Below are 15,259 nucleotides of genomic sequence, written 5' to 3' on the forward strand. Positions count from 1 at the left end.
CAGTGGGGAACTAGGTCCTGGAAGAAAAAAGACCACTAGCTCCTGGAAGAGGAAAGCCTGGGTTTCTGAATGACTGTGTGGAGCAGAGACATGCCAATCCACACTGCACTGTAATGTCAGAAATAAAGTTTTGGCTTAAGATTTAAACCAAACTTCAAACTTAAAGCCAAAGAGATTTGAAAAATAGTGTATAAACTAGCAGTCCTAAGAATGCTTTATAAAGTTCCTCATTTCTCTGGAATTTTCAAATCTACGAACTATTTTTTCAGGGTCAAACTCTGCCTCTCCAATGTTTTATCTCCTAAATAAATCAGTGCTTAGAGAAAATTTCTAAAAATACTATTGACAATTATAGAACATTAGAGCTAGGTTAAGGTTTATATACACACATTTCTTCACCTAATGAGGAATGCATTTAGTAAAATGAAAGAAAGGGAGAGAAAAAAGGAAGAAAGAGAAATAATGAAAAAGAAAGAAAGGAAGAAAAAGAAAAAAATACAAAGAGAAAGAAGAAAATCCAAAAAAGTTATGCTTTATTATTGTGTATAGAGATATGTACATATCGGGTCTTTCTATTCACTTACTGAAGATTCCTAAGTATAGAAGTGAGAATTGTAAAACTTAAGTGTCTTATGGCTCTCTTTTAGTCTCAAGACATTGATTCCCTTTGAAGCACAGCCTGGGGCTGCTTGCACAGGATCTGGCTGACCAGGCAGTGAGCATCAGATGCACCAAAAGATAAGAAGAACAGCTTAAAGAGTTCCTACCTTAGAAATTTGTGTAGATACTGGCGGCTGCAGGGTGACCAGGAGAAGACTCCATTGCGTCCTGCCAACGTAGGGGACATGATGTTGCCCTCAGACTTTTTGCACACGTTTCCTTCTCCATCATGAATCATGCCAAAGCTATGAGAGAGAGAGAGAGAGAGAGAAAGAGAGATGGTTCTTTCAGAACAAAATCAGTTTAAATTATCTAATACACTCTGACAATTACAAGTCAAGACTGTGAGACTCCCTTACCCCTGTATGCTAGGCAGGCAAAAATAAAAGCCACACCAGCTAATTGGTTGAGAATATTCACATGTTCACAGACAGTTTCTGAAGAATGGACCATCCACCAAATTGCTTGAAAGTGTACACCAATATCAAAGCAGAGTAAATGTCCAGATGCCTGCATTTCAAATGGGGTGGAGGTGAGGAAGGAGACCCAGGCATCTGGGATTCCCTTCCCCTCTGTCATCCACTGTGCAGCTCAATAGAAGAGAGAGTGGGACAGCTGGTGCCTCCTGAATCTCCTTCCTGAAAATAACACACTTGGTCTTGGGGAAACTCTCTGGAAGACACTATTTTTACTTAAAACAAGATCAAACCAGAGATCTTTTCACTTGTGAGTCCTAAAACTGTGAACCAGAACCCTTTCATATGTGATTCCTGAAAGTGTAAACAGAGACCTTTTCACATGTGAGTCCTAAAACTGTGAACCAGAACCCTTTCATATGTGATTCCTGAAACTGTAAACAGAGACGTTTTTGCATGTGAGTCCTAAACTGTAAACCAGAACCCTTTCATATGTGATTCCTAAAGCTATAAACCTAAGATTCTTCCATGTATAACATCTAAAGTATAAGCCTATTTAAAGGCAGAACCTTCCTTTGTTAAATGAGCTGGGCTTTTGACAAATTATTGCCTGGTCTCCCGGCTGAATAAACTCTTCCCTCCTTTACCTGGTGCTCGAGAGATCTGTTTCCCATGGCTGCTCCTGCGACATTCTGGTGCATGGGCTGGGAAGTGAGTCTCGGATAGCAGACGGCAGGGGAAAAAGTCTCTTAGGTGGTTTACCTAGCCCTGTGGAGCATCCCTGCAGGGGGACTCCTGCTCGCTGGGGTGACGCATCCTGAGAGCGCTCCTGGGCAGGTATTTGCCTGGTGGGAAAGCCTCACCAGAGCAGAGCAGGGAGGCCCTGCAGTGCGGATCCACCCAGTGGGTGAACACCGAGGAGGAACGAGTATTTGGGGAAGTCCGGACCACTGAATTTGGCAACATTGAATCCGGGAAAGTAGCCCACCCCATTTTGGTGGAAGCATGGCCTGGTCACCCACGGGTGCCAGATCGGCACTTTTGAAGGAAGCTCTCTCTCTGTAACTAACCTTGGAAGCTTTTTGCTTATGGTTTTGAATTGGAAGGAGAGTGATTGGATGTGTGTCTTTGTGTGTAGACGAGTCCAAATGGACTCATCAGTTGTGAAAGGTAATGGGCCCATTAGGAAGGGCCTCATGTGTCAAGCAATTTATAATTAGAGACAGACACAGAAGCCTGAGTGAAGAAGCCTCTAGGCATTGTGAAAGGATTGAAGTGAATGTAAATCGGGGAGTGCTCCGTGCTGCCTCTTGCTAGGTGGGAAGGGGAACTGCTGTGAGTGAACTAACACTCGCCTAACTGTGGGAATTGTTTCTTTGAAGTGTTAATATGGGTCACTCCCATAGCCGTTCCACCCCCTTAGAAACCATGCTGAAAAATTTCAAGAAGGGATTTAGTGGGAATTATAAAGTAACTACGACACCAGAGAAATTAAGGGTTTTATGTAGGGAAGATTGGCCAGCATTTGGTGTTGGTTGGCCTCCAGAGGGGACCCTAGACAGGTCCCTTGTCTCCAAAGTAAAGCATGAGGTTATATATGGTGAGCTAGAACACCTTGATCAATTTCCATACATAGGCTCGTGATTGCAGTTAGTGTTAAACCCTCCGAAGTGGCTAAGAGAGCAGGCAGCAACTGTTTTAGTAGCCAAGGGAGACCGCTAGAAACTACCATCCCCCTCGTCACTGAGAAAAGCGGACTCCCAATGTTTTGGTCGACCCAGCGGCAGAAGAGTTTTTGCCAATAATGCCTCCTCCTCCTCCTTAAGGACTCCCTGCCCTTGAGCCAGAAGCCTCAGCATCCCCACCAGAGCTGCACACCCCTAAATCCCCCAGAGTAGACAAAAGAGAATGTAAAAAACTCCACCCATTGCTGCCTGCTTCCCAGAGGGAACTCCCCCTCTGGCAGCCCGTCTGTGACCCAAGGCCGGGGTGCAGATGCCTTTAAGAGAGCAGAGGTACATGGGAGTGGATGAGGACAGACACATGGTAGAAAGGCATGTTTTCATGTACCTGCCATTCACCTTGGCCGATCTTATCAATTGGAAAAATAACAACCCATCTTATACTGAGACACGCCAAGCTCTCATTGATCTACTGCAAACTGTTATTCAGACTCATAACCCCATTTGGGCTGATTGCCGTCAGCTGCTTATGCATCTTTTTAACATGGACGAAAGGCAGAGAATACTCCAAGGTGCTTCTAATTGGCTGGAGGAGCACGTTCCTGCAGATTACCAGAACCTCCAAGAGTATGTCAGGGTGCAGTTATTGGGAACTGACCCCCAGTGGGATCTGAACACCCCAGAGGGCATGCAAAGGCTAATCCGGTACAGAGAAGCCTTGCTGGAAGGATTTAAAAAAGGGGGCCCAGAGAGTTACAAACATTAATAAAGTCTCTGAGGTTCTTCAAGGAAAACAGGAAAGCCGTACCCAATTCTATGAAAGGCTGTGTGAAGCATACCGCATGTACACTTCTTTTAATCCTAAGAGCCTGGAAAATCAGTATATGATAAATATGGCATTCGTCAGTCAGTGTGCAGAAGACATTAGCTGAAAATTGCAAAAACAGGCAGGATTTGCATGCATGAATACTTCACGGTTATTGGAAATAGCTAACCAGGTGTTTGTAAACTGAGAGGCGGTGAGCCAGAGGGAAAATTGTAGGGAAGAGGAACTTCAGGCTTGGCGAAACGCCGTCTTGATAGCTGCCACTATTAAAGGAGCGCCCCCTAGAGGGCGGGAAAAGGGGGGTTCCTGGAAAGTCCCTCAGTCTGTCCGCCTCTGCCTGCAACACAATGAGTGTACATTTTGTCGAGAAGTAGGACAGTGGAAGAAGAAATGTCCACAGTTAAACGAGGAACAGGATGATTGTAAGCACGAGGATCCAAATGAGTGTGAAGGGGCTCTGTTCAATCTAATGGAAGGGCCACTGGACAAAAAGAGAGGCGGGCTGGACTCATATGCCCGCAAAGAGCCCATGGTCCAGATGACAGCCCTGTAACCCGCTATTGAAAAAAACAAAGCCAGTGTTGTTAAATCTGTTAAGGTATTAAGAGAACAGACTTTCTTGTACTTAATGAATTACCCCTGCCCCCCTTCTCTGGCAAAACGTTTTGTGCAAATCAAGGGCTACTATCCCATTCAAAAAAAAAAAAAAAAAAGACTCCCTGCAGCTAAAACTGCCTCCGTTGGGGATTATCCAGGCTCTCATTGTCCCTTGGGAAGGAGGATGGAGACTTCCTAGCCAAAAGCAGAAGACTGATATTATCGCCCAGGCCAGTGCAGGGCTTGCATGGCTTTGCACCCAACTCATACGCGCAGTTGGGATTATTGCCAGCAGAGGATACTTGGTTTACTTAATTGGACTTAAAGAGTACTTCCTTAGCATTGGACTGGCCTCAGAGGGTCAAAAACTATTTGCATGGGAGAAATTTCAATGGGAGAAACCCAGGAGCAGGTGTAACCACTCAATACACCTGGATCCAGCTTCCCAGAGGCTCAGAAACTCTCTCATCATCGCTGGGGAGGCATCAGCCTGTGACTGCCCCCTAGAAATTTCTTACTTGCATGCTGCCCCCATATGCTGATAACCTTCTATTGGGATGCTCCATGGCAGTCGGGTGCGCAAACAAATGCCTTACTTCGACACCTGGAGGACTGTAGGTATTAAGTGTCTAAAAGGAAAGCCCAGGTTTGCCAAAAAGCAAATGCAATACCTGAGGCTCACCATCCGGAAGGGAGAACGCAGCCTAGAAGCCGAGAGGAAGCAAGCCACTTGCAAAGTCACAGAACCTGAGACTAAAAAGCAGGTGAGAGAGCTCCTGGGAGCGGTGGGTTTTGTAAATTGTGGATTTCCAAACTTCATGATACTGGCCAAACCCTTACACAAAGTGACAAAGGACGGAGGAGAGAAGACAGGACACCCTTCGAATGGGGCAGAAGCTAAAAGTGAAACTTCCGTCAGCCCTGGCTTTGGGGCTAGCCGATTTAACACAGCCTTTCATGCTGTCAGAAAAAAAAAGAAAAAAGAAAAAAAATGGCAATCAAAGATTCTAGCCTCAACTCTGGGAAGAATTTAAATATCAAAGCACCCCACGCAGTGGTGACACTAATGAATATCAAAAGACCTCATTGGTAAGTCTGCCAAATACCAGGGCCTGCTATGTGCAGCGGTTGTACAAGCCATACATGAAACCACTCGTTTAGGTCAAGAGTCACTTGAAAAGATGCTGGGCCAGTACTTTTACATGTCACACTTACCAGCCTTGACCAAAACCATGGCACAGTGATGCATTACATGCCAGCAACACAACACAAGGCAGGCTCCCAACTATTCTCCCTGGCATTCAAGCTTATGGAGCAGCTCCGTTTGAAGATCTCCAGGTAGACTTTACTGAAATGCCCAAGTGTGGGGGACATAAGTATTTGTTGGTCTTGGTGGGCACATACTCTGGGTGGGACTGAAAGGGCCTGTGAAGTAACCCGTGTGCTGCTTCGAGATCCTATCCGTAGGTTTGGACTGCCACTGCGCATCGGATCAGACAACGGACCAGCATTTGTGGCAGATTTAGTCCAGAAAACAGCAACGGCCTTGGGTATCACCTGGAAACTGCAGGCTGCCTACCGACCTCAGAGTTCCAGAAAAGTGGAAAGAATGAACTGGTCCCTCAAAAACAGCTTAGGGAAAGTGTGTCAGCAAACAAGATTAAAGTGGGTGCAGGCACTTCCCTTGGTGTTATTCAAAATTAGAGGCACCCCCTCTAGGAAAACAGGAGATTCCCCTGTGAAGTCTTATACCATAGGTCCCCTTCCCTACTCTGGGCACTCCTAGGAACTCCTGGGGAGTGGGGAGGGATTGAGTTAGGATGCTAGTTACTAGCCCTAGGGAGAATCGCTTAGGATACTTCAACCTAAGTAAATAATGAATGTCCTGTAAGCCTTTTTCTCCCCAGTTCACCCTTTCTCACTAGGTAATCACGTGTGGATAAAGGATGGGAGTACAGCCCCTCTAAAGACCTGACCCTGACCACTCCCACGGCTGTGAAGGTAGAGGGAATCCCAGCCTGAATCCACCACAGCCGTGTAAAAGCCAGCAACAGCTGAGAGTTAGACCAAGGCAAGGACTGCAGAATCAGTCCTTGTTGTTCTTAAAAAGGACAACAAGCCTTGCTCCAGCCACATCCCGGAAGCTGGCTGGTCCACGCACGGCCGAAGCATGAGGAAATTCATTGTGGGACTTGTTTTTCTGAATATTTGGACTTGCACAGTAGGAACGTTAACTAATTTTGAAGAATGCCCTCAGTATGTACACCAGGTAGGGTGTAAAAGTTACTGCCATTCTTTTGTCCTACAGTTCTTATAAATGTGCAGGGACACAGAAGGGAACCTGTTTATATAATGGTACTCAATGTAAGGTGTGTAATCCATGAGATGGACAGGTCGCTGTGTCATAGGCATCATTAAGCCCTCTTTCTTCCTGTTATCTGTTAAGACAGGTGGGCTGTTAATGTATTCAGTCTACTCTGCTAGGGAGAAAAGAAACCTAAAGATAGGAGAAAGGAGAGATGATAAGTGGCCACCGGAGAGAATTATTGAGTATTATGGGCCAGCCACATGGGTGGAGGATGGCTCATGGGGATACGAAACCCCTACTTACATGCTCAACTGGATCATCCTGTTGCAAGCTGTTTTGAAAATACTCACTAATGAGACAGGCAAAGCTCTGCCCCTTTTAGCCCAACAAGAAACTCAAATGAGAAAAGTGATTTATCAGAGCCGGCTGGCCCTAGATTATTTACTAGCAGCCAAAGGAGGAGTCTGTGGAAAATTCAATCTAACCAACTGCTGTCTGCACATAGATGACCAGGGGCAAGCAGTGGAGGATATTGTGCGAGACATGACCAAACTGGCACACGTGCCTGTACAGATATGGCATGGATTTAACCCTGAGTCCTTATTTGGAGGTTGGTTCTTATCCTTGGGAGGATTCAAAACCCCCATCCTAAGTGTTATAATAATAATTGGCGTTTGTTTGTTGCTCCCTTGTCTGCTCCCCCTGTTCCTTTAGGTGACTAGGGGATTCATCACTACTGTAGTTAGCCAAAAAATGACATCACAAGTGTATTACATGAAACATTATCAGTTTCTGGGAAAATCTGGAAAGTGAGAATGAGAGTGAGACCTATCACTGATATTATAAAATGGTGAGGGTCTCAAAGGGTGGAGGATGAGGAAGGAGATCCAGGCATCTGGGATTCCCTCCCCCTCTGTCATCCACTGTGCAGCTCAATAGAAGAGAGAGCAGGACAGCAGGTGCCTCCTGAATCTCCTTCCTGAAAATAACACACTTGGTCTTGGGGAAACTCTCTGGAAGACACCATTTTTACTTAACACAAGATCAAACCAGAGATCTTTTCACATGTGAGTCCTAAAACTGTAAACCAGAACCCTTTCATATGTGATTCCTAAAGCTATAAACCTAAGATTCTTCCACGTGTAACATCTAAAGTATAAGCCTATATAAAGGCAGGACCTTCCTTTGTTAAATGAGCTGGGCTTTCGACGAATTACTGCCTGGTCTCCCGGCTGAATAAACTCTTCCCTCCTTTATTCGGTGTTCAAGAGATCCATTTCCCACGGCTGCTCCTGCTATAGAGGGACTTGGGATCTTCTGGATTAGGCTAACATTGCTCTACGTTGCCTCTTTTTCTCCACATTCTTTTCTGCTCAGCAGGATTTAGAATTTCCATGGGTGCTCCTTAGAAATATAGATGCCAGACTTCTACCCGGGAATGGTTGTCCCAGAAGAAAGAGAGATCCTGGCATCGGAGCTTTCCAAACAAGCCCTCCCGGTGAGCTGGATGCTCACTGCAATTTGGGAACTACAAACAGCTACTGCACCTCATGGTGGGCTGACGTTCTGTCCCTACTCCACCTGGGGATGTTCCATCTCAAAATATTGGGCCTGCACTGCTGGAGGCTGTGATGGGTGGGCAGTGCTTGGCCTGAGTCCCTCTGTCTTTTTGGAGAGAGTAGTTCCACAGACACCCAATAGGCGACTATGGATGCATGTACTTGTGGGTGTCATTTGAAGCAGCACAGGTTACTTTCATGTGAAAACCACACCGCTTTGGAGATCCGTACCTAGCTCAGAGTACAGGAGCATCTCAAGCAACAGTGGCTATAGGAACCCTTACTAGGAGCCATCAGAGGTGTTAGGTCCCACAATGCTAATCACCAGTCCCTTAATAACACCTGAGGCAACCGCAGCCCTGCACCTGTGAGAATCACCTTTTCCAGGGCTACTGCCTCCCTCACCAGTAAGTCTGCCTCCTCTTCTTAACCTGTAGGAGATCCTTGAGTGCTCTCAAGGCTCGTTTCAATGATTCCATTTTTAGTTATCCCAGGAGAACACAACATGCTTCCTCAGGAACTCTTATGGCTCTGAAGACCTCTCATTAAGGTAAATATACTCTCGGAGAGGCAATCCACTATTGCCATTAATGTTTGGCACCCACCCATTGTATGTATTCCCTGAGCACGGGGTCCCATGTGGTGAGGTGCAGAGAAAAGGCAGAAGGCAAGAGAGAGAGAAAGTAAAGAAGGACATGGTGGTTCCTAGATCTGGTGGACTAGAATTCTGCTGCCAAGAATTCCAAGAGTGGACAGAAGGCAGCAGGGACAGGAAGACACCAACACAGGGGAAAGTCAGCTCCAAAAGCTGATATGGAGTGGAGGGACTTGGGATCTTCTTGATCCTAAGGGGAGTGACAATCCTAAGAGAATCTGTACTTGTTGCCTAGGCTGAGGACACATTTGTCTATTTAACTGCTTTGCTTAGAGCTATTTAGTAGCTAATTAGTATATTACTAGTAAATACAGTAATTAATGTTGATAAGCACTCACCATTTTACAGCTATTATGGTAGGTTTGTAGCCTGTATTCTAATTTACAACTCAGCACAGCTCTATGAGGTAGCCTTAACACAAAGGCAGCAATACTGAGGGCCGGAGAGCCACTGCATCCGGGTTGCAGAGTCAAGGCTACAACCTGGACACGCTGATGTCAGAGCCTAGGCAGGGTTTGTGTAACTGTGTAACCTGAACATGACTGAAGGCTGTATCCAAGGAAATCAGCCATGCAAATACTGCTGAATTTCTGCAAAAGTCCTGATCAGTACCAAGGGTGACGTAGATCTAGTCATTTTAGCTTCCGCCCATTCTCCAAAGTTCTATTAAAGGCAACTAATCAAAGCCAGGGTAACCATATGGCAGAGGAAATGTGTCATGGCTGTGAAAAAGATTCAGGCTGAAATCCCAAATGGGAGGGCGCCTTAGGGAGAAAAGGAGGAACACAAAATACCAAACTACACTCCCCTGGCTGGCCCTTGAGCTGCTAATGAGGAAGACACATTACGGTCCAGAAATCGGCCTGATACGTTTGCTATCACTTCTGCCTACATTCCTAAGGAATTCAAAGTCCACAGTGTCCCAAGCCAGGGGAAACCTTGGTCTTACACTTTTACATTTAAGGTATTTTCAATGATTTTTTTTTTCTAGTATCAAGTCTCAAACTCAGAGAGAAATAGCACAATGTAGCCACCCAAGCCTGCAGTGTTACTGTTCTAATTTTGTAGGTTGAGGTTTAGGATCTGGCATTTGGGTGTATTCGAACACATTTCCAGGTGATTCGGATGCCCACAAAAATCTCAGCACTAGTACTTCAAAGTTTGTTTCTCCAATGACTACCATGCTCTCATTTGTAATGTAATGAATGCCAGCAGATCAGCGTAAAAGTAGCACGCAGTGATTACATTTAATACCAACATTAATAACGTCACAGAGGAATGAATAGAATACATTTTGAAGATAAGGTTGCTATTTGGCAAGCAAGAAATATAACTGCTATTCAAATTATGCATACCAGAGGCTGTATCTCGCTCCTGTGCATCACAGTACTTTAAAGTGGTGATCATCGCATTTGTTAAAATCGTAAATATATTTTATCTTTTTCTCTTTACTAGTCTGTAAGTTTCTAAAAGACAGAGACTCCTCTTATCCATGCTCACAGACCCACTGCTAGCGGACTAGACAGTACATAATAGGTTTCTATTCGTGTTTGTTGGGTGAAGAAGGGACAACCTTTCCTGCCATAACACTAACTCAAATACCCAGGCATAAACCTAATTTCAGATTAAATTGGACTTGGGAATTATATTTCAATGTCATGCTTTTACTGTCTGCTACAATATTTTTGAGTGATTCAATTACCATTGGGAAGTATTTGTGTATTACTAATGATACAGTGAGAATGATGAACAGCCAGCCAAGTGTTCGTAGAAGCTGTGTCATTTATTTCAGGCCATTCAGGCAGTAGTGGCTAAGGACATGAGATATTTTTCAAATGAACCACAGGCCAATGTTATCTGCGTGCCAAACTCTACCCTTGGCATAATGATGGTGACCGCGGGTAGGACTGAGCAGGTCAGAGCCCTGACGCAGGCTTCATGCAGGCATCTGGAGCAGCACAGCTCATCCGCTGTGACAGGCAGAAGGCTCAGCTGAAGACAGCAGCTGCAGGGAACCGAGGGAACTGGGAAGGGTAGATAATGGGAGAGGGCATGGGCTGTGGAGGTGCAAGGACCTCAGACAGGGTCTTGGCTCCATCATTCACAAGCTGCTTGATACTGAGCAAATTACCTGACCCTCTCCCCCACCAAGCCTCAGTTTCCTCATCTATAAAATGGGATAGTAAAACCTTTCTCATAAACTGTGCAGAATACCTGGGACTGCACATTACAAAGGAAAGTTAAAAACTTCTGTTCCCTCTATGATCCAAACGTGGTCTTGGTCAAATCATATAACACCTAAGTGTCATTCATGGTGGCTATGCATGTGTGTATGCATGTGTATAGGAAGGTCTGGCCAAATATCAATGGATTTCAAATACTTGTTGGACGGAGAAACAGACAAGAAATCCTAGGAGGAATGACAGCAACTAAAATTGGTAAGAACTGATGCTCTGACCTACCACAGCTCCCCAGAGAGCAGCCTGACAATCTCCAGACCTGTTGATGGTTAGAGGGGCTGGCTTTCTCCAATATTCTTCAAGTCTTTAAAAATCATCACATGCCTCCCTGATGCACTAGAAGAGGCCCAGACTGGTGACGGAGCACAGCCACAAATTAGGTGGATGCACATGTCATCATCTAATACTGAAAAGGGCCTCGCCAGTGACTGGTTGAGCTGGATGGCATTGGTATTATAAAGCTTACAAGTAGTGACACCACCATTGCTGCCTGCTGTTTCTTTCTTTCTTTTTTTTTTTTTTTTTTTTTCTCTTTTTAACACGGAGTCTCACTCTGTTACCCAGGCTGGAGTGTAGTAGTGTGATCTCGGCTCACTGCAACCTCTGTTTCCCAGGTTCAAGCAATTTTCTGCCTCAGTCTCCCGAGTAGCTGAGATTACAGGTGCCTGCCACCATGCCTGGCTAATTTTTGTATTTTTATTACAGACTGCGTTTTACCATCTTGGACAGGCTGGTCTTAAACTCCTGAGTTTGTGATCCACTGGTCTTGGCCTCACAAAGTGCTGAGATTACATGCGTGAGCCACCGCACCTGGCCCAATGCTGCTTCTTCTAAGAAGACCTCCCTGATTGTCCCTGTGTGGGCTCCTGTAATACCAACAGCTCTTATTACTTGATCTCTTGCATGGCATAGCTGTATATTCTTTTCTCTTAAACTGTTGAAGGTCACAGATCACTATTCTTTTTGTAGACTCCTACACAATGCTTTGCTGCCAGAATGCAAACTGTGTCCAATGATTGGGACCATAAACAGGAAAATGCAAGAGACAGGCTGATGAACAATGAACTTTTGAAAATAGTTAGTACGTTTGTTTTAATAGCACCTCAGTGGTCTCAAATGATAATGCAACTTAGCTATTTAAGCCTATTTTATTTAAGTGGAATGCAGCTCAAATAATGCAACCTAAATTACACCTGCATATATGAGCTACGGAGCATACAGTGCTCTATTGGTTTTGCAGATGGGAAACCTAGGTAAGAGCTAGGTTTTTAAGGGGACACTCCCTGGTCACTATCAGACTGTGGTAGCACCGTGCTGATCTGGAATCTGAATCACAGAGCCCTACCCATCAAATGACATGACTTCCCTTAGCAAATGGGAATTTTTCAGATGAATTCATGCACAGATGACATATTCTCCCAAATGCGCAGTTCAGCCCTTGTTATATCTGTGCCAATACCTCAGCACCTGCATTAGCAAACCACATGTCCTGTGTCAAGTGATTTAACGTAACTGGGAAACTCTCTTTGTACCACCGGCTTAATACAAATCTTGATTCAATCCCATATACTACAGGAGAATACATATCTCAGTTCTGGTTCCAGTCTCCCCTCTTCGCTTTCCAATACAAATCCAAACCCCTGCTCTTAGTAATTTCTATTTTTAGGTCACATTCCCCAGCATAAACTGCACGATATTTTGAGATTAAAATAATGAAATTTAGGAGGAGAAATTGGATGGACACTAACTGAAATCTTTATTTGCATAAACAGTTAAAAACCTGTGGCTTGAGGGCATGGAGAAGGAGTCCTTCGTCACAAATAATGTCCTCGGAAGGTAAACAGAAGTGAAAAAGTACAATTTACCTTCGAAGCAGGATGTTTTACATGTTTTCTATAGTAAAAGTCATAACAGATATAGAATTGCTTTTTAATTTTTGAAGTACAGAACATAAAAAGTTGACTCCGCCTGGAGCTCATTGTGCATCAAATGCATTATTCCTTCCTCCAAAAATAATACTCACTAAATAAATGAACTGAACAAATGTGTTTGTCTTCAGTTTAGTTCAACTAAGATTCATGGAGTTTTATCACTGAGTCTCACACATCACAGCCTTTCTCATTTGAAGTGGTGGTCGCAGCCAGCAGTTCATGTGAAACGCTCACTCCTCACCTGTCGCTGGCTCATGCCCTGAATTACTCATTCTCCTCGCTCCATTCATACACATTTCCTGAATACTTCACATAGTCTCCCCTAAGTAAGTGAAGGCAACAGAAGGGACTGTCCTGAGTGGTCTCCGTGGTTTGAGCTGTGTGTGAAATTGCTCAGTGAATTTTATAAAAAGTGCTCCACAAAGAGCAGATACTACCATTATCATGACCATCACTACCATTACTATTATGGCCAATCATGTTGGCATGTAGCACATGATAAATACCTGCATTTCCTATTTTCTCAACATGGTCAGAAGCTTTTTCATTGACAAGCTTCAGGTTCTCTGTCTCAGAGAACTTGAAGAAGTCAGATGTTCAAGAAAGGTCTGACAGTTTCTGGCAGGTAATCCTGGTAGCAATGGGACTCTCCTTCATCCACATGCAGGGCTTATTTTAATTTTTTTGATTCAGGGTCTCATTCTGTTACCCAGGCTGGAATGCAGTGGTGCAATCTCAGCTGACTGCAGCCTCGACTTCCTGGGCTCAGGTGATTCTCCCACCTCAACTTCTCGAGTAGCTGGGACTGTAGGTGCACACCACAATGCCCAGCTAATTTTTAAAATTTATTGTAGAAATGGGATCTTACTATGTTGTCTAGGCTGGTCTTGAACTCCTGGGCTCAAGTGATCCTCCCACCACGGCCTCCCAAAGTGCCGGGTTTACAGGCATGAGCTACCACCCCCAACTGAGCGTGTTTCTTTATTCACATCTACTTTCTGACTTTCCAGAAACAAACAAAAAACCAGTTTTTTCTTGTTTGGAGAAAATCTTTTTCCAACTACACCCAATTTGGGTGAGGAGAGAAAATAGTAAGAATTGACTTCAAAGAAAAATAAATGCCAATACTGATACTTGTGTGACGCTGAAGACCGACTGAGGGCCTCATGCTGAACGCATCAAGTTTAACTTAGTTAAGCTCACCATCTGCAACAGCTTGTGCTGCCAATGCCCATATCTCAACTGCTGATCGAACGTTCACTGGCTCGGCCCTCAGTGACTTAAATATTTCTTGCCTTGATTGTTTAATTAAATTCAGGTATGGTTCAGAGGACAGCAAGGGCCTCATGTTGTTACAATAATGAGAGTTTTTGAAGTTTTAACTCTAGCAGACTATTAAAAATACAACTATGATTCAACTGAAAGCTTTATAAAGTGAAGGTGTAATTGTCTAAGCAATGAAATAGTCAATCATTACCTGCAATGATGAAGGGATCAGTAATAGGATATGAAGCCTCATTTTTCAGGTCATCAGTTCACACACAGCCAAAGCATGCAGAACCTTCGTGGAATTCCATTAAACACAAGCAGCACATGTATATACACACGTATACATACACACACACACACACTGTTTTGAGCAAGTCTGAGACCTCAGTCCATTTTCCAATAATGGATAAGTCAGCTTTGTAAAACCACAAATCACAAACAGTTGCCTTGTTTTCCTTTTGCCAATAAAATCAGGTTGAAAATTAAAAAAAAAATTATAATTCCTGGTTGTACATTTTTCTAGGAGAAATTTCAAGTATTGTTTCAGCATAGCAAGACAATATTTGCATTCCATCTGCTGGTTCTGGGATTAATTAGGGTGATCGCAGGAAGTCCCCAGCTGCTTGGACAGCAAGTAGGCCCTTGAATTTTTTATTTAATAGACAGTACTGCAAAGTAAAGCAGCTCACAGAATTGTTAGCCTCAGAAATTGTATTGTGAATAATAGTTTCCACAAATAATTGCTAGAAATTGTCCTACACACACACACACACACACACACACACACACACACACACACACTTGTGGTTTTGAAACGTGCATAGCCTGAGCAACATGGCAAAACCCCGTCTTTCCAAAAATTACAAAAACTGGCCAAGCATAGTGTTGTGTGCTTGTAGTCCCAGCTACTTGGGAGGTTGAGGTGGGAGGATCACTTGAGCTAGGAGGCAGACATTGCAGTGAGCCGAGGTCATGCTGCTAAACTCCAGCCTAATTGACAGAGTGAGCCTGTCTCAAAGTAAATAAATAAATAAAAATAAAATTTGCATGATGGAGCATATAGAAACAAAAGTCCTAAGTGGCAGCATTTTATAACTGTCAATGGCATTCTCATTG

General features: G+C 44.2%; 1 protein-coding gene across 2 annotated transcripts in view; it reads right to left on the reverse strand.

The window, feature by feature from the left end:
- Nucleotides 1-15,259, reverse strand: part of ADAMTS16 (ADAM metallopeptidase with thrombospondin type 1 motif 16) — a 195,189-nt gene that overhangs the window by 123,833 nt on the left and 56,097 nt on the right. For both annotated transcript variants that reach the window (XM_032279138.1, XM_032279137.1), the window contains one exon: nucleotides 768-905. In XM_032279138.1, coding sequence (XP_032135029.1) covers nucleotides 768-905 — 138 coding nt within the window. The remainder of the gene's footprint in view (nucleotides 1-767; nucleotides 906-15,259) is intronic.

This window comes from Sapajus apella, unplaced genomic scaffold (assembly GCF_009761245.1).
Source record: "Sapajus apella isolate SASKATOON/1434 unplaced genomic scaffold, GSC_monkey_1.0 scaffold11, whole genome shotgun sequence".
Classification (NCBI taxonomy): domain Eukaryota; kingdom Metazoa; phylum Chordata; class Mammalia; order Primates; family Cebidae; genus Sapajus; species Sapajus apella.